Here is a 20,655-nt window from a genome sequence, read left to right as displayed (position 1 = left end):
GTTATCTAGCTATACTCTTGCGGAAGGCCTTCGAGAATAACATCGATGTGCTCCTGAAGAAGCACATGATCTACAACCAAAGAAAGAGAATCAATGAGAGCTTTGATTCATAAAAAATATTCAAACATCGTGAATCTTCTCCAAACACTTTATACGAATGGATGCTTCCAAGAACTCGTGACAGAATCAAGCTTGAGAGAGTGGATTCAAGCCACGATAACAACATTTGATCTTGCACCTCCCACGTAGAATATGTAGGATTAACATTATTAGCTTCACGATCTAGTTCCGTCAAGTACTGTAGTGGAATCGAAGGATTGCCACAAAAATTTGAAGTTGGTGACCTTTGATAACAAGCTCAACCCGTTGACGCGATAGAAGATAGTTTTTTCACTAAGCTTCTTAGTGATGACATGCATGAATGCAGAGGGAGTAGCATGCAGTGCCGCCATTGATGCATGGTCTCAAATCTCAGAAGAAGAAGCAAAGAGAAAGCGAAGCGAAAAAGAGGAAAAAAAACTCATATGCTTCAATGGATCTTTTGAGCTCTGATTACCATATTGAGATATTTCAGAAATGAAAAATAGTTTCTATCATTAGGAAATTTGAGAAAGCCATTAGAAGTGGTTATATGCACTGTTGTCCTAATGACATTTGTAAGACTAATGACAACTGCCATAGTGACAATTGTAAACTCCTTTAACTAACTCTAGGATTCAGTTGAGACTGATCCTTTATACAATATACACTACGAGAAAAAGCATTTTTTACGACGACAATATGTCAATGGTTCTCTAATAACTATCTTAGTATATTGGGCGGTGACAATTTGGTAAATACTGAGTTCTTCAACGAAGAAGGTTTTATGAAAACTTTCTTAGAAACTATCATTTGATGATGGTTTTGCCAAAACCGTCTTAGAATGATTGTCATTCTAATTTAATTATTTTACTCCAGACTCACCTCACTTGCTTTACTGCTTTTCTCCTCTCTCTCACCTCACTTGTGTTATTAGGGTTTAGTAAGACAGTGGCAGGGCAGTGACAATACAATGTGGGCATAAAATTTTCAAAGTTGAAGCGAGAGCTTGCCATTTTGAGGGTTTTATGGTTAAGGTTTTCTCAAATTACAGGAACATGGGCCTCAACATTCAACCCTATGGGATAGTCCATGCTCAAGGAAGGCCATAAGCACCTTTTTGGCCTCCATGAAGTGGTTCTTAAGAACATCGATGCCTACAAACAAGTTTCCACTATCACTCGAACTTCTTTCAATCCCAATGGTAAAGATGACGCTTACTCTTTTTTGTTTTCACTCTTTTTTTTATTCGCCCCAAGTATTGTTGCATCCTCAGATTCCAAAAGTTTGGATTTTTATAATGTGGGTATGTGTTCGTTTTCATGTTATGTTGATCTAGCTTTTTACGTGATGCAGTGCTTTGAAATTTTGAGGAGGGTTGAGAATAAGTAGATTTGTTTTTGCTTTTCATTTACAAAGAGAATTCACCAATTTTTGTTCTATAGAAGCTTGTGCTTGTGCTTGTATGAATTTGTTGTTGATGAAAGGGTTTGTTTGGATACATGTAGAATGTTGGTGGTGGTCTTGTTTTCAAATGTTTTGTTTGATCTAATTCGTGGATGAATAAGGTGGTTATAAATCACTTGGACAAGCTTTTTGTCACGAACGATGCTGGGACGATTGTGAATGAACTTGAAGTTCAACACCTTGCTGCCAATTAAGGGCCCATATACCACCTTGCCTTTGACTCGAATGCTTGCTTTCAATAGTTAACAAGCTTCTAATTTCTTGAGTATCAATTTCAATTTGTTGTGGTAAAATTCATTTTCCTTTCTTATATTTGGCTTTTGTTTCTACACATAGTTATTTTATATTATTTGTCTTAGTGCAAATCATAAAGCAAACCCTAGGTCTATAGAATGTGTGTTAGAAACTACATAATATAAAGATGTTCCACCATGCAAGATGCTTTGATTCATTGTAACTTTGGAAATGAAGTTAGAATTTTGATTCATTGTAAATTAGGAAATTAAATTAGAATTATTAGCCTAATTATTCTTTCTTGTAAGTTGCATCTTGTGTTTTTTTTTAAAAAAAATTCCTATCTGATTATTCTGTATATGTATTCCTAAGGTTGAGTGTGTTTTTCACTCGAGCAATTTCACTCAAGTATTCTCTCAAATAGTCACATTTTCTTTCCTTCCTTAAAATCTTAAGTATGTGTATATCGGGACATAAGGAGAGACATGGGAAATTTGTGGTAGATTTAAAAAGTGTGAATAAAATGTGTTAGACTTGTCTCGGCTTCTACAAAGAGAAATGTAAAAGGCTAAACTTATTTGGAAAAGCAATTTCCTCTTTAAGCTGTCTGGAGATTGTTTTATAACTTAAGTTTTTTTAGTTTTTTCTATAGTTATTGTCTAGACAAGTATTGAACTATATGTAAAACTCTCTGCTTTTACCTATGTTGAACTACAGGGTATTTGGTGTTGGGAGAGGAAGAAAGATAAAAAGAATGAAACACAAATTATACTAATCATAATCCTAAATAAGGAAGCAAAACATATATAAATAAGGAAATATGATATTTAATACTAAGAGATAATGCAGAAAGAGGGAAACTAATCCTAGAGGATAATCTAATATATAATGAAATTTTCTTATATTCTAACACTCCCCCTCTAGCTAAAAGTTTACGAAACTGTAACCTTGTTACAAATAAGTTCTTTAAATAAACGACATCAAACTATACAATTTGAGACTGAGTAACAGAGGAACTAAGATCATCAGTGGATACACTAAAGCAATCAACAAGGTGTTTTCAGTTTTTGATGAAAGCCTTAGCGATCCATCTATAAATATCATATTGTTGCTCTCTCCCCCTCTAATTTCTTGTTTTGTTTTAGACTATTCAAATATTGGATGAACTAGTTGAGGATGGTTTTGAGAATATGGATGTTCGTGATAAGGAACAAGTTATTTCTAGAATGAAAGCAGTCGTTGCCAACAAGCAATTTGGTCAAGAAGATATCATATGTTCGCTTGTTGCTGATTTAAGTATATCCCAATTTACCCTATTTTACTATGATAAAATGCTTTGGTAGCACAACACTGTTTACATTTTGACCTCTATTTAGAAAATATAGGCATGCATCCAAGTCTGCCCCAAAAACCTTGTAAACTTTAAAGAGGTTTCTACTTTCTGTCTAACCCATTTTATTTTCCCGTAATAGCTAAAAGTTTGCCAACCAAACCCAGATGATCTTGGATATGTAGATGCTATTTCAGTTTAGGAAATTGGTGGTGCTAGAGTATGTTAAAGCTGGATTGTTTTAGTTCTTCCATTTTCTGGGTTCCATGTTTCTTTTTTATTTTAGCTTATTCCCTTACTTCTTTTTGTTGTTTTTATTTCTAAGTATGGCATGCAATTTTCTGATAATTTTGTATGTTTACTTCTTTTTATTGTAATTTAATTTTGGGGAGACACTTGATCAAGCTCAACTCTTCTTACGGAGATTTTTCCTAGATTGTATCAAATCTTAGAGGACAAACATGTCTTAATTTTTGAAAAATGGGTATGGAGTAGTAACAAGTTGCTTCGAGGATGGAAGTGGCATAGGGAAATGTTCTCATGGGAGGCAAATGTTTTTCTACAACTATCAAATCTTTTGGTTATGTTAATATTTGCAAGAAATCAGGAATGAAAAGGATTCTTGGATTTGATTAGCAAACAATTGAATATTTAGTTAGCTCAACTTATTTTTTCCTAATTAATCTTCAACTCTCTAAAACATTTGGAAGATTTTTGTGACTTTGTCCCTCAAAAGGTTAGAGCCTTTTCATTGAGATTGATGATGAACAAATTGCCCTTTAAACTCGGTCTCTTTGAAAGAGAAGTTTTATTCAACCTCATGGATAAACTTTGGTCCTTTTGTCACAATCAACAAGATGTCAGTCAATAATTTGTTCTTTAATTGTATAGTAACTTTTCAAGCATGGTATCTCATATAGGCTTGGTCTGGAATTCATATAGTTCTTCCTTTTTCAAGGGAGGCTCACTTTCATCAACATAGAGGTCTTATAAAAGGGGAAAACACAAGTAAGCTTGGTATATTATGGCATGCAGTGGTATGGTCTTTATGGTTGATGCATAACTCTAATTTTGGGCAAGACAATTTCTCTATGACTGAGTTGCTTGACATGATCAAGATTTGCTCATGTTTGTGGTTCGAATCTTTTATAGGAAGTAATTTTTTTTCTTTCTTACATTGTATGATTATAGTTGCTTACATCTCCTCTTAACTCATTTCCAGTGCTACAAGTCTCTAGTTGGCTGTTGAACAATATGTGCTAAAGTGTTGCAACTTGTGATACGTTATGGGGGTAAACATGTAGTTGTTTCTAGTTTTTTCTCTTAGCAAGTTGAAACTTTGTTGGTGGCGGGTTTTATAAGATGCAGGAATCTTTGCTTCTACTTTTTTTGTAATGTTTTTGCAAGCATTAGCCTTCTTTTATGGTTCACTGAGGGGTTTATCTATATCTTGAAGTATTGCTCCTTTAGTTGGAGGTTTTTACTCTTTTATGCTGGATAGTAGCATGTCTTGAGCTACAGTTTAGTTTCATTCCTTGCATTCAAATAATAAGGATTTAGATTGCCTTGGCCAACTGATGCAATCCTCCCAAAGAGGAGACCCATCACTAGAGCCATGCTAGGAGACTCCAAGAAGATTGGGCTAGAGATGCAGAAGAAGACCCTAGGGTTCTCATGAGCCTTAGGGTAGATTTTGGGCCCATGGGCTAAGTATGATCCCACTTATCTTTTTACATATTAGATTAGGGTTTCATTATTTCTAAGCCTTGTATTTAGGACTCCATAGTGTTGGGAGGGTACCCTAGTAATGTAGGATTTTTCAACCCTTGTATTTTAGGACACCCATACTAGTTTTTGTATTAGGGGTAGTTTTGTAATTTCACATGCATTAAGTGCATTATTTGATGTGTGTGTGTTGGGAGAGAAATTTAATTGAATTGGGAGAAGCCCAATCCATTTAAATTTTGAACCATCCGAAGGGGGAGGTGAGCATTTTCTTACTACACCTTATTGTCACATCATATAGTCACACTTTGTGCATGTTCTTCATGTTTTACATGTCTCATGACACCAAAACACACTTAGTGAAGAATCTTGGACTTGAACTTGGATTAGTGGGATGAACCATAGCTAAAATTCACTAATCATAATTAGTGAAATCTTGGCTCCACAAATTCAAATTCAAGTGAAATTTGAATAGAAATTCAAATTTCCCTCCAATTGTTTGTGACACTTAGGCTATAAACAGAGGCCTTGTGTGTGCATTTTTTCAACTTTGATCTTTTGAGAAATTACACTTCAAAGTTCAAACCTCATTTGAGTCATAAATTTCGTGCTCCTTCTCTGCCTCTCCCTCCACTCATCTTTTCCTACCTTCAAGCTCTTATCCATGGCTTCCTATGGTGGTGAGCTTGTTCTTGACTCATCTTCTCCTTGATGTGGCATCTCCAATCACCTTTCCTCCTTCTCCATTCCGCTGCCATTGATCTTTTAGAAGCAAAGGACTCCATTGACGAAGAAGATCCAAGGCCTACAAGATCCACATGGAGCTACATCATGTGAAACTTTGATGAATGTGAAACTTGTGAGACACATTTAAAAGTTCAACTTCTCTCCCTCTTTTTCTCCTTCGATTTTGATCCCCCCCCCTCTCTCTCATTCTTTTCCTCCTTGAAGCTTTCTCTCTAAGCTTCCTATCTAAGGCACTTTCTTGGTGGTGAAGCTTCTCCTTCCATGGCTTATTCTCTAGTAGATGACGCCTCCTCTCACCTCTTCTCCTTTATCTTCCGCTGCAATTCCATGGCTGAAAATCACCATTGAAGGACCTCATTGAAGCTCAAAGATCCAGCCTCCATAGAAACTTCTCAAGCAAGCTTCCATCACCAACTTTGCTCTTCTCCTTGGCCAACCTCGTTGCAGAGGAGCAATTCACTATTCTATTTTTGAGGGAATTACTAACTATAGGTGTTTGGTAAAATGAAAAAAATATAATGGTGTATATACTGGAACTTGGTAAATGGTCTTACCAAAGGAGATTCTAACTTGTCAATTTGGTTTCACTTTTTTTTATTAAGGGGAATGTTGAACTCTCTTCATATACTTTAAAGTAGAAAACAATGTATAACATTCTGTAGGATGTTAGTGGAATAATAAAGCCTAACAGGTACTAATCCTAATAATATTGTATTTATTGATATCTCTATGGAGGACAACATCATTATTAGCTATAAGACCTTTGGAACCAATGTACATAAATTATTTTTCCATTTGCTTTTCTCCATAGTGACATTTCTTTAGGCCCTATAAGTTCTGGGAAAAACACACTTATGTTGGCCTTGGCTAGAAAACTTGATCCATAATTAAAGGTTAAAGCATTGAGGAAACATACATTTATTTTGTTTAACAATGTTTTCATGTTTTTAGTTCTATTTTCTTATCTTTAAAGTTCTAGCTAATTTCATACCTAATAAAAGCTCTTGTTCGTACAACTCTTGATCAATTCTATGGAAAGGTAACTTATAATGGTTATGTGATTAATGAGTTTGTATTGCAAAGAATTGCTACTTGTGTCAATCAAAATGTCTTCATATGGAGAATGACACTTAGAGAAACCTTGGCCTTCTAGCCAAGAGTCCAAGGAGTTGGATCTTGTTATGCATACACCCTGAATTCAATATTGAAAACCAAGTGGATTTCTTTTTGTTTATGTATTATCTTATGGGGATGGAGGTGTATAAATTTGGGTGCACTAACTACATGTAGGAATGCTTACTTATCATTTATGGTCTATCATTGCTTTAAATGATTTGTAACCGTTCTGATATATTGACACTTTGCTTTAAAGTGCAACAAATAGGGGAGGAATATGTTGGTTTTGTTGGTTTAAATTCATCGTTATTATAATATATATTTGCAAATTAAAAAAATATTGAAAACAAAGACCGACAACTTTTTAATATCAATAGTTATTTGATACTAGTTGAATTGTGAAACAATTTTTTAATACTAGTTGAATTGTGAAACAATTTTTTATTAGTTTTTTTCTAAATTGATTTAATTTTCTTTAATAGGAGATTAATTCTTTAAAATGGCTTTTGAAAGAACCGTCTTAAAATTATCAATTTTTTTTAAAAAAAAAACATTCTAAGACACTTCTGGGACAAAATCGTCTTAGAAATTATACCCTTCTAAGATGGTTTTTGGGAATCATCTTGGCTTTCCACAATGTTAGCTTCAAAGACGGTTCAAAACCGTCGTCAAATGTCTCCCAGAACCGTCGTCCAGGATGCTTTTTCCAGTAGTGATATCCTAAATTGAAACACATTTTTTCCATTGCAATGCATTATTACAACTTTATGAACTGTATGCAAGGAATGAAACTTGCACACAAACTTTCCAGCAATTCCAAAATGAGGGTCATCCATTCTTGCAGAAATTACACGGCTAATGATGAGAGATTTAGTAGGATATATGGTCTATCCAAGTACAGGTTGCAAATGAACTTTGTGATGTACGTGAGTAAAAATTAGGACCAAAATTAATCTGATCCTAAATCATCATGCTTAAATTAGTTTACTAATTAGTTTGGGTGTCATTGTAGGAAGGGACGAAACCAAAAAAAATGAGGGCGGGAGAAATTTCAACACATAAATCAACCATGGTCGGTTGTTAAAATTAACATTTCTTATATAAATTAATTTATGTATCAAATGATTTTTTTAAAAACCTAACATGTAAATGAAAAAACCTATTTAAAAGCAATTAATATGAATAACATAGTGCCAATAAAATTACTTGATTAAAAGTAATTTTTTTAAAATGAAACTTGGTTAGCTAAACATCACTAGGACTTCATACATTCCAACTAATTTGACACCTACAAAGCCATAGATCATGTTCCTGCTAGCCCAAAATTTATAATAAAATTAAAAACAGAAAAAAATGGAAGGCAAAACCAAACCCATGCTAGAAAGTACAATCAGCAAATTGTCTTGAAATTATGCATACCTATTATATTTTGACTAAACTCGAGTCTAATAAAAGTAGGTAAAGAATCCCACCAAATAGTACTTGCATTAGAAACCCCATAAGTTACCAATCTATCCGCACAATTGTTACCCTCTCTATATAGATATGAGTCACCATGAATCTCATATTTCTAATTTTGTCCAAGGATTTTTCCCAGAGATTTTGAACCCTCCAAGATACCAACTCCGATTTTTACATGTTGAACACTATGAATTGTAATTCAAATTTTACATTCTTCAATAACAACAAAAAATACTTCGTATGCTACCTTCTCCTTCTTTCTGATTATCTTATTCTTTTCTGAACTTGTAATTTCTCAATCTTACCATAACATAAGACCTACTCTGATACCACTTGTTGGAAATCATTATTCTTTAATCCTTATTTTAATATTCTTTATTCTTTATGCAAAAGCCAAAAATCACAAGTCTTGAGATCTACAACGTATTTGATTATTAAGGATTAGAATAAATATTTGGATCCGTAGTAGGTTCTTGACCAAAGAGTTTTCAACAATTGTTGCAAGGATGTTTACGATAATCTAACACAAACATGAACAATGATATTATGGTTATTTCTCAACTGGAGTCTCTTTATTCTTTAATGAGACATTTGTAACTCTTTAGATGAAAAGAAGAGAAATTGTTGTGTCAACTCGATATATTGGAGACCATAGTATTCTTATAGTGTGTTAACATAAGAGGTTCCTATTATCCCCTAATGGCTCAATATTGATATTTGCTCATTTAAGTGTTGAATTCACATCCTTGGTTTTAATGATAACAAAACATTAGTCATGCAAATTATAAGGATGATAGAAAAAGATATTTGAACTAACTTGTTTGATTAGTGTTTCAGTAAAAAAAAATCATAAAATAAAGACAAGTCCAACATTTTGATATGGTTAGAATGAAAGTTCATAAAGAAAACAAAATGCAATAAGTCTTTAGAAGGTAAATTGAAGCACATGAGGGAATATACAAGAAAGGGATAAAAAGGGAAACTTCAAAGAACTTTCAGAAAACTTCAAGTCAAGTAAATTATAGAAGACTCAAAAGCATCATAAAAAACAAACCTAAAAAATACTTATGCATTAGTCTGAATTCACTTCTAATTGAATTAAAAGCAAGATACTCCTCAGAAAGAGTCTAGACAGAATCAAATTATCTAATTGATGTACTTTTTGAATTTGATATCTGAAGTATCGAGAATTCAAAATAATGAAGTATCTGAGTTCCCCTCAGAATCACTTTATGAAGGTTCAAAGGATAGACTATTACAAGGATTATTTCAAAAGAAACTAGTGATGCGCAGAATGAAGCTAAATCAACTTCCAAGAGTCATAATCAAAATTCATTCGAATTGAAGCTGCTACAAGATCATAGATCTCTACTCAACAAACCTATTAGATAGATCTTTTGATATATGCTTCATTAACTTGTCTTCAAAACGAAAAAACCTAGAATGAAATATAGAGTCTGATAGAGCATGACACAATTGACATTCATTTTTGAACTTCTGCAACAAACCATCAGTGTGGTCCTTACAACCAATCACTAGTTTGTTGAAAACCTTCTTAAAGAAGTCTAAGCTGCAATTCGAGAATAGAAACTTTATTGAAAAAAAGAATCAAAACCTTTTCTGTGAGAAAAGTTTGCTTCTTTCTCTATGTTGAGATTGACCTACTTCCCTCTTAAGCTTTATTGTAAATCAATGAGAAGTGTGAAGTTGTATTCCTGAGTGAAAACCTCCTAGTTTAGGAAGAATATGTTTTTTTTCCTGCAATATACTCATAGAAAACCCCCATTACTACAAACTATGCAAAGTCTCTAATCCAAGGCCAAGTGTTTTGGTGTTGTGGTAAAGGAGCAATTTTGTGTACCTTAAGTCAATGGGACTGCCACTGACTGAGACACAAACTATTGTTGTAGGACTTAAGTGAAGTTCTGGGTTTTCTTCACCTTGAGTTGAGGTGGTGAGCTGCTTTGTACAAGTGCTACTGGAGTTGTGATAATAGTGAAAACTCACTTGTTTGAGTGAGAACTGGATGTAACTTTGCATTTTGGGATGAACCAATATAAATCTGTTGAGTGATCTTCCTTTCCTTTCACATTTGATTTTTATTCTTTAATCAATTACTAAATACTAATCTTATAAGTTTAGAAAAGGAACTAGTTAAGAAAAACTTACTAAGAGAATTCCAAAGAAAAACTTTTGTTTTCAATCAAAGAGTTTAAAAGTTTCATTCTGAACTAATATTTTCCAGAAATAGATAAAGTATTATTCTAACCTTCGAAAAGATTATCTTTATGAACAATCTCTTTCTGAATAAAGAAACTTTTAAAATTATCAAAAACGTAATTCAATTTCCTTCTTATCTTATTTTATTTTATTCATTTCATTAGTTCATATTACTTTATTTAATAGTTTATTAGATTTATATAATTTAATCACTTTCAATAAAACTCATTAATACTAAATAAATAATATAATTATGTTATAATATTAATTCACCTAAATTATTGAAAGATAATATTCCAATAGACTAACCACTTATCATGATCATGCTTGCTTGCCCAAAATACTTGAGCCAAAGGTAACATATCAATGTATAACCTCATATATTGGTCTCAAGGAATAACCATGTACAATTTCCGATAATTTAATTATTGTATTTTTTACGTGTCATTGAGTATTTTATACACCTTTGTGCACTCATAGAAATTTTACCAGCAGAAAAGGAAATAAAAAAGGATTAATTTTCATAATTATACTATTGACAATTATACCAGTATTAGCATGTCCACCAAAATGGGGGTGGTAAAAAAATAATATGATTTGATTGTATAAATATTAAAATGTAGAATAGAAATATGTTTCAATTTTACAAATAGAGGGTGAAAAAATAAATTAACACATTTTTAAAACAGAAACACATTTTTTTATTTTGTTTTCTGTCAAGAGACAATTTGAGAATACAGCAAAAAGGTAGTGCCAATAGCAATACCCGTCACCCCTTAAATTATCACACAAAATAAATAAATAAGGAAAAAATAAAAAAAATGTTGCTTCTTTCTTCTCTTATCATCCGCCATCTCCTCCTTATCGAACCATTTTGCGTCGCCGGAAAGAAGCAAAATAGAGAGAGGCTCGTTTGTGAGCCGCGAATTAGGGTTTTTACGAGAAAAGAGGGGTTTTCGAATCATACAATTTCACGATTCAGATCGGGATTTTTGCTACTTTGGCCGTAGACTTTTGACTTACTTTCTTGCTGTTTCCAGTGGTAGAATTTTGTTATCTGGAACTAGAATGGTGCTCACTACTTCTTTGGTTGTTTGAATATTCTCTCTCTCTCTCTCTCTCTCTCTCTTATATATATATATATATATATATATATATATATATATATCACTATGTTATTCAGAATGCACATTTAAAATGCTATCTATCACTTGGTAAAATGTAACACATTTATTGCATCTGGTGCTCTTCTGTTAGATGGAAACATTTGGTGCATCGATTTCAGAGGCGAGGGATGCTGCAACCGCAAATTCTAATGGTGAAAATGAAATAGAGGGTTTCAAGCAACGCGTTGATGAGATAATTTCAAAAGTTGACAAGGCAAGTATACTGAGTACCAAGTAGTGTCAATTATTATTATTACGTGATTGTGTATCATGTGCTTAGTTAGTTATCTGTTTGTTTTTTTAGGCTTAACAACTGGCATTAGGAAAGAATGGGTAAGGATTAAATGGAAAAGAACTGTTTATTAGAAACATTATCCCTGGATCAATGTGAGCCAAAGGGAAAGATTGCTGTACAACACTAGGGCTGGTTCGAGACTTTGAGAGTGCCCAAACTCTCCTTTCACTAATTTCTTATCTCCATCTATTAATTGCATTTCTGTTAGGTACAGCTGTTAGTTTAATATTTAAAGAATGAAAAGTTGCCTCTGGGTTCTGAGCTTTCAAGGGTCTTTTAGGATGGTTTTAATCTGTATGTTAGTCATATGTCTGTTTATGATTGCTCTTGTTTAATTTTACAGTTCAATAACTTTTCTGTGTTTATGTTTTTGTCCCAACAGCTTGAGCAGAAAGTACATGATATAGAGAATTTTTACTCGAGTATGAATAAAAACCAAACAAGCACGCCCAAAGGTAACTCAGCAGCAAAGGATAAAGATAAGGAGAAACATGTTCCAAGTATTAAGAAGCAACAGCAGGATGCCTCTCGTAGAGAAGCGGCTGCTTCAAAAAGAATGCAAGATCTTATGCGTCAGTTCGGCACAATTCTACGCCAGGCAACTATTTTTCATTGACCAGTGATGTTTGTGTTGATATGTTGCAGTCTTTGAAACATGCCATCTTTGTGCACCTATTTGTTAAAATGTTAATTGTCTATTAATTTCAGATTTTTTTACAATCATTAAGTATCTTCATAGTTCCACTCGTGGTCATAGAATTTCGAATTTCTCTTGCCTCATCTGTATAAATTCATGATGACCCCAAGAATCAAGTAACAATAGAAAATTATAAATTTATTTACATTTCTTTTCTTGTTTAAACTGTAGATCCTTTTTGCCTTACAATATAGGTTTGTGTTTTTTTGTGTAATTTTTTTTGTTTTCTTTTTCTGTTCTTTCAGTGGGCTTGTGAGAGATATCATTTTTTCCTATCATCTCTATTTTTCTCTAGTATATGGACAGTTGTACACAATTGTGAGTCAGTTATTCGGTTATCAAGACATTATAACTGCCACATTTTATTTTGCCCAGTTTCTGCAGCTATATATAGCACATGTGACAGCACTGAGTTCAGTTTTTCAATTTATCAGAAATAATACAAAATCAATTCTCTGAAATTCTCTCTAATAGGGCTTTTAGTGCTAACAATTTAGTGTGATGTGCTGGTCATGCACAAGTTTCTTCAATCTTCTGTGAAGGGTTAATTTCCTATATTTCCAAAAGATGATCTCAGAAAACCAATACTAGACGTGATAGATAAACATATTTGTTAAATTTCAATATTTAAGAGATATATAGATAGCTGCAAATGCCTTATTCAGGCTAGTGAAATGTGCTTTCAACTTTCAAGCATGATAAATGTAGATGACGAAAAATTGAGTGGACTGTGGGCCAAAATGAGAAGCTTGCAATAGGATAAGTGAGACTAGGTACTATTGAGTTGAAGATTATAAAACATCTATGGAGGACTCCAGTTGATTTTGATCGGCAGTGGTCAAATATTTTTATTGAGGCTTTCGTTTATTTATTAATTTACTGTATTTGGAAAATGAACCAACTTTTGAGTTATTTTTGTTTTTCAAAATCAACTCAAGTTTTATGAAGGTGGATAGAGAAATCTTCTTTCATTGGTTTGTTGATCTGGTTAAAACTAACTTTCATTTGAGAGATGCTTCTATACATAAAAATTTCTAATCAGAAAACTTGCAATTTATCTCTGATTTTGCTGTAAATTAGACTTTAGACTTTAGGGTAGGGAATGATTATGTCTCTTTTCAATTACGAAATTAGTTCTTTAATAATTGATCTTCTTTCGCCAGATCACACAACACAAGTGGGCTTGGCCTTTTATGCAGCCTGTGGACATAGAAGGCCTTGGTTTACATGATTATTATGAGGTTTGATTAATATGCATACAAGTTACCCTATGTTTTGCATTATTATGGTCTTCGTCGGGTATTTCATTACTAATATTCAGAGAGACTTTAGAGCTTCATTATATTCCTTTTTTATTTGAGTTTTTCTTATATCTTATTGTGTAATGTATGTTGAGAGAGAGAGAAAATTAGAAACATTTGATAAATTGTATCTGATTTATACAATGGAGGCTCTTATTAATAATTAGTGATAAATACAAAAACAAAAGCTAGCTAATTTACATAATTATACAGTACATACATACAACTGATGATCTCACATAATATCCGCCATAATTACTATATTTGCATAATCTCTAACATACTTACATGATCTTTAACACTCCCCAAGCTGAAACACAAATTGGCATCAAAGTTACTCCACTTAGAACAGTCTTCTACAATCACAAATTCCTCCTTTGTGGTAAGATGGTCAACATAACCTTGGGCTTTAAGCCAAAAATTGATGTTGGAGACCCAAGAATCATAGTTGCTCCTATCCAACTTGTTAACAAAGAGAGAGGCAGAGCCATGGTGAAAATGGTGGCATCAGCTTTGGGAGGGATGTAATTCACTACGGATCAGTGAAACAGAGAGAGAAAATGTTGTGAAGTGTGAACTGTGCCAAAAAGGCCAAAAAGTGAATCCCAAAACTCCAAACGGACAAAGCGAGCTGAGCACAGATCAGACATGACATAATAGGATGGGTTGAGTGGTGGTGACAGTGACTACTGACTGGAAATGGTGACATGGCAGAGCTGCGGCAAGGTGAGAGAAAAACACGAGATGCATTTGCCATGTGTGCAGGCATGTCATCGCTCTGATGGCTGTGAAACTTTAGGGTGTGGCCAGTTTTGGGCATGCAACCTTGATCTAGCAGGTGGTCCCTGTGGTTGCCAGGGTTGAGCACTGAGCAGTGGTGGAGACATTGGAAACTAGAGAAAAAGGTGGCCAAAAAGAGAAACACTGCTGTAGATGAAGAGGGGGACTGGAAATTGGAGAGAAAATACAATTTCTGAAAAAAATATCACCAATGGATAGTGGGTCCATTGGGTATTCACCAATGTTGTTAAACTTGAGATTCTACTTAGGATCAAGAGGAGGGCGGAACCTTGTAACTCAGGGATCATAACACGAATCACATGATCCTCTTGAAATGCAAAATCATACTTGCATATGCATTAACAAACATCATAGATAAAGCTAATAACCTCTAAATCACAACATTGAACAAACTTAAATTGAAGAATCATAATCATAATATGTCATAAGATCCAAATACAATAGTTTAAAAAATACAATTGAACAAATTAATATAAAACATGTTCATAATGCATTCACAAAACATAAGTAGAGCAAGTTGTTAACCAATTGTTTGTAGTTCTCACTTCATAGAGCCAAAGAGGTGCAGGTGGCAGTGGCGCAGGTTGGAGGTGGGATGGCTGCAGTTGGCAGCAGTAGAGAGAAATTAGGGTTGTAGATGAAGTGAGAAGCAAAGAAGGAGATGGAGTTGTGTATGAAGGAGAAAAGGAAGTTTAAGGTTTCTAAAACCTGATGATTAAAATCATGATTTTATTCCAATCCCACTCACAAGTGATCCCACAAGCGATTCAGCACAAAAGAGTCAGCTCAACACATAAGGATCCTACGATTTAACTTCGATCCTAACACCAATTGTGTTCATGGAGTAGGGTTGCCTCTTGTCAAGCTCTAGATACCATGTTTAGAGAGAAAATGAGAGACAATTGATGAGAGACAATTGTGTTCATGTAGTAGGGTTGCCTCTTGGAGTTATAATACAAAAAACAACAGTTACCCTAATTGACAGTTACATACAATATAGCCCATAATATCCCCTAATTTCCTAATTGCAATATTCTCTAACAATGTAATTCTTTCTCTCTTCTCTAAAATACTTTGCAAAGAAAGTCAAGTTATTTTAAAATACATAATATTTTTGTGATTATGAATTAGTAGACACTTAACTGATTTAATTCAGCAGTGTGTTTGAGGAATCTGATTTTCCATATAATTCTCTTTCCATGCTTTGATTGATCTGTTGTATATGGAGCTTGTTAGGTCATTGACAAGCCCATGGATTTCAGTACTATTAAGAATCAAATGGAGGCCAAGGATGGTACTGGATATAAGCATGTTCGGGAAATATGTGCTGATGTGAGGTTGGTTTTCAAGAATGCTATGAAATATAACGACGAAAGAAGTGATGTTCATGTGATGGCAAAAACTTTGTTGTCAAAGTTTGAGGAGAAATGGTTGCAACTTTTACCTAAAGTTACTGAAGAGGTAACTTAATTTCAATTAATTTTTTTCCTAGACCAATTTTTGTGGAAGATGGAACATTACTAATTGAGAAATTTTGTGTTTCTATTTCATATTGGAAGTTTCTTAGATTTTTTAACAACATTGTCTTGATACCTATTATCATATGAGATTATTAAATTGTAGGAAACAAGACGAGAAGAGGAAGAAGCTGAAGCACAGCTAGCCTTGCAAGTTGCTCAAGAAGCAGCTCAAGCCAAAATGGCTAGAGATTTAAGTAATGAGGTATTTGTAAGACGTTTACTTATAATATGGGACCATGAATTTGATCAAACAATCCATAGACTTTTTCTTCAAGTGTATTAGAGATACTTTGGATTAATATTTACTCTGTATTTTTCAGCTGTATGAAGTTGATGTGATTTTAGAAGAACTACGAGAGATGGTTGTTAAAAGATTCAGGTTAGCTGTTGCATCAAATGTTTCCTGAAAAATAGATCCAAAATATAACCTGTGATATATTCGGGCCTAAATTTTTGTATGCTGTGTTATGAAATAATATGCATGCTTTGGGTGATACTGGGTAACAGATTATACTAAATCCGTTCCTTCTCTCCTTTTCCTCCCTCTATACCTAAAACCTTATCATTTCAGCATGGTATCAGATTGTTTTCTTTCCCTCCTATCCAGACACTATTTTCCTGTTGAGTTTGGTAAAACTAGGAGCTCTACTTAATTTTATGAATTGTTCTTTTATAGCAGATCTTCCTATTGTGCTGTATCCTCATTCTAGGAAATTGAAATCTCCCTTTTTCATCACTATGACTATTGTCATATGAGCCTCTGCTCGCCAGAAATTGTGTTTCAACCATACATGACTGAAAATGCTTACCACTATGCCAAAAATATAGCTGTTAGTGGAGGCACAACACATAACACCCTGCATCAGACATGGCCTCTCCCTTAGTTAAGCCATTGGGCATGGGCCACTAGGTTGTATCCCCCCCATGTAATAGAATAAGGCAGAAAACACCATGTGTCCAGAGACCTCACAGATACCAGTTTATATAGTATTATTGCATTGATTACAAATAAATAGAGGACATAATGTTTCTTTAAATCTGGGATACAATTTCCATATAACATTAATTGCAAAGATATTGCCTGATATTCAACAGGGCGTATCATTCTCTCCCTCTCAAAGGAGGTTCACCCTTGAACCTTGAGATAATTGGAAAGATGTCAAACCTGGGATTCAAACTCATGAATGCTTACCACCATGCCAAAAAATTAAGATATTAGCAGAACCCAACACTTGACATATAATACCCTGCATCAAATGCAGACCTTCCCTATTGAAGCCATTGGGAATGGACCACCGGGTTGAACCCAACCCACAGACCCAACATGCATCTTCGCAACCCTTTGGGCATATCGCAACCCAAATTTGTAGTCCTTGCTTCCATGTCCTCATTTCAGCAATACGAAAAGCATCTTCGGCCATCATCTATTAGTTTTCTAGCAACCCAGGTTGTAAAACTCAAGAGTTTACTTAAATTCACGAAGAGTCTTCAGACTTGACCCATAAACTTGATTTATATAGACTTGTAAGAGTTTATGTAATACAAAAATAATATTAAAAAGAAAACTAATCATAAAACCAAACAAAATATGATACCATAACTTAATATGAATCCAACATTTAAACTTCGCAATAAAGTAAACCATAATAACGAAGTATGCTGTTATTGTTCAGAATCATCAGTGTTTAATAGAAGCATTGGCACCACCTTGAAAGAATGGAGTGGTGGTTTTGCCAACAGCGATAACCAATTTGTGAAGGGAGGCCAGCCATGATGGCGCCATAAGGCGCAATAGCGTGTTTATATGGCAGAATTTCAACCTTCTGCCATGTTTTGCCATTCGCCATTAATATAAAAATCATACATAAATGAGAATGACCAATACTCATCTCATCAACTATCACAATGATATAACAATGTAGTTCTCTTTTCAAGTCTCAACTAATATTGAACTTGTGAATTCAAAATAAACAAACGAACAGTGGGAATGGGTTTTGTACCCTTTCAGATCATGTCCGCCGAGCCTTTCTGCTAGGTTCACTTGTCCACTCAGTATCCGACCGAGTATGGCAACCGGCTAGCTCTTCCACTTGGCGAGACACGAGACCCCAGGACACGTTCTAAACATAACAGCCCACGATATGCACCTGGAAATCCCAGAATAACAACTAGATGGGATGTATGAAACCGTCACGGGAAGATCAAAATTGTTCAAATGCGATGAACCTTATATGAGTCGATGTTAGGTCAAATGGAGGACAGATTACACTTTCACACTGAATGCTTTTGGGCTAGGTCTCTTGTTTCCCTTGGCATGATCTAGCTACAAGAATAGGTTCATAACAGCTCGTGTAACAATTTTGGGAAGGTTCCCATTGTTCATGCAGAAGAGGGCTGTTCACAAATTGCAAGTTTGTTGCAGAAGCAAGTTCATTGCAGCAAGTTTGAAGGTTTCAGATTGCAGGTCTTAGAATTTGGGCTTAGGGACTAACTAAACCCAAAAAATCTGGCTTGTAAGGTAGGGATTGCCCAAGATTTATAAGCTTTACTTAAGCCATATCTCTAATCAATATAGGACTAATCACCCCCTCGAGGCTGCAGCTAAGGCAGCCAAAGAGGCCGTAGCGAAGGTGGGCCCGGGTGACCACAGCTAAGGCAATTTTCTAATACACCACTTCACACTCAAGGCTATGGGCCTAAAGTGTGGCAATGCTTGTGGCCCAACAAAGCATCTAGGATAGGTTTTGATATCATCTTAGAATGAGTTTAGGTCCCAATTCAAACCCATAAAACTAGCTTGTATGGTAAGGATTGCCAAAGCTTAATAAGCTCTAGTTAAGCCGCATCTTTAGTCAATGTAGGAATAAACTTAATTTGTCCCCCTTGAGGCTGCAACTAAGCCAATCCAAAGAGGCTGCAATTAAGCCAATCCAAAGAGGCTGCAATTAGGTGGGCTACAGGTGACTGAAAACAGAAAATTGGGTTTAGAGATAAAGCAGAAAAAGTATATACCAAAATCATAAAAAACATAAAAATGTTGCATTTGCTAAATTGTATGAAAAACCAGAAAAAGCACCCATTTTGGTTCTCCAAAGATATGCGCTACATCACATTGGTCCTTCAAGAGTTTAAGGTATTTAAAGAACCAATTTGATAGAAATAATATTATATTGAATGTCAGAGCAATTTGATGTCTCATCATTAGAGGCACTACTTCGTCACAAAAGGGGTTTCCAGAACTATAGAAATTTGATAGCATGGCTAAACACAATTAACTTATTTGTCAAATAATTATTCCCTTCATATCACCCTTGGTCGCTCCAGAAAGCTAAATTTTAGAAAATTGTTTGCAGAAAAATGTCAACTGAAGAAAAGAGAAAGCTTGGAGATGCTCTCACCCGGTTGTCACCTGAAGATCTAAGCAAAGCATTGGAAATTGTTGCTCAAAACAATCCAAGCTTCCAAGCAACTGCCGAAGAGGTGGATCTTGACATGGATGCTCAGGTCATTACAAGTACACTTCAAAGTGTCATGACATTCACTTTTTTTATTCAAATGTAAATAAAAAGAAAGAAAAAAAAACAGAAATAAGATCGTTTTTATTTCTTTAGATTGAATTACAGCTGGTTGTCACAAATTGATGTAGTGAGTATGCTAATGTGTATATCATGTTCCTTAAGCAGAGCGAGTCTACCTTGTGGAGGTTAAAGTTTTTTGTTAAGGAGGCTTTAGAAGTGCAGGGCAAGAACTCAGGAAGCATGGGTGGCAATGAAAACCAGAACAACAAACGGAAAAGAGAGTTGTGTGATGCTATTGCCAAAACGAAGAAGAAGACCAAGAAGCTTACTTGAAGATCATTCAGAGATAATTTGTTGCTTTTAGATTGTCTCAATTGACTGCTGATGCTAAAGTAGTAATTTCAAGAAACAAACCCACGAGTCTGAAGGCATTTCCTTGGTGAATGGCAAAAGATGTGTTGCTAAAATTTGTCTCTAATGCCAACCATAGGCTTTTCAAGTGGCTCCTTGAGATGTAACCCAGTAGTTTTGAAGGTAATTTTGGATGTCTTTGACCCTCTTCGATGGTGGTTTTCCACTTAGTACCGGGAACCATGCACTCTTCATTCTAAGTAGAATGAATTTTTCTTACATTGTGCTAATTTGTTTGGTTTTAATTTGTTATTAGAAACCACTGGCTAAGTCATGGGAATAATGTATGATAAGGGGTTTTATTATGTTTCACTTGTCTTTTCCATAGTTGTCAATAGCGGTCCCTATAGCGGCGGAGCAGAGCGGAGCGGCCCCTATTCGCGATGGACACCTCTGTAGCGGAGCAGTTTAGTTTCACGGCTGGAGCGGCAGCGTGGGGCGGAGCGGCACGGTTTCTGAAACGGTTTTTTGCGCTGCTACTTCGAAGCCTCCATCTTTTTCTCCTCCTCCTTTGCCACCCTCCGTCCTCCTCCCCCTCACGTGCCAGTGCTCGCCATACTGTAGAAGA

At 34.8% G+C, this 20,655-nt stretch overlaps 1 protein-coding gene across 2 annotated transcripts; it reads left to right on the top strand.

Annotated features, from left to right (window-relative positions):
• The first annotated feature begins 11,199 nt into the window (after nt 1-11,199).
• On the top strand, nt 11,200-20,399 carry LOC114393406 (transcription factor GTE6-like). 2 transcript variants are annotated; one of them, XM_028354747.1, is made up of 9 exons: nt 11,200-11,467; nt 11,636-11,758; nt 12,222-12,437; nt 13,700-13,777; nt 15,875-16,099; nt 16,262-16,360; nt 16,479-16,537; nt 19,512-19,662; nt 19,842-20,399. In XM_028354747.1, exons 1-9 carry the CDS (start codon nt 11,447-11,449, stop codon nt 20,007-20,009), a joined length of 1,140 nt encoding a protein of 379 aa, XP_028210548.1. In that variant the 5' UTR covers nt 11,200-11,446; the 3' UTR covers nt 20,010-20,399. The 2 variants fall into 2 exon arrangements, with proteins under 2 accessions (XP_028210548.1, XP_028210549.1); XM_028354748.1 differs by having other exon boundaries at nt 11,201-11,449.
• The last annotated feature ends 256 nt before the right edge of the window (nt 20,400-20,655 follow it).

The sequence above is a fragment of the Glycine soja genome, chromosome 17 (assembly GCF_004193775.1).
Source record: "Glycine soja cultivar W05 chromosome 17, ASM419377v2, whole genome shotgun sequence".
Lineage (NCBI taxonomy): Eukaryota > Viridiplantae > Streptophyta > Magnoliopsida > Fabales > Fabaceae > Glycine > Glycine soja.
This window is presented reverse-complemented; position numbering and strand designations above follow the sequence as displayed.

What these genes read in the sequence shown, in the direction of transcription:
- LOC114393406 (XM_028354747.1), top strand. Translation starts at nt 11,447, where the DNA reads ATGGTGCTCACTACTTCTTTG. An exon ending in TACCTAAAGTTACTGAAGAG is followed by an intron (nt 16,100 to 16,261) that starts GTAACTTAATTT and finishes ATTAAATTGTAG; the next exon opens with GAAACAAGACGAGAAGAGGA. An exon ending in ATCTTGACATGGATGCTCAG is followed by an intron (nt 19,663 to 19,841) that starts GTCATTACAAGT and finishes TTCCTTAAGCAG; the next exon opens with AGCGAGTCTACCTTGTGGAG.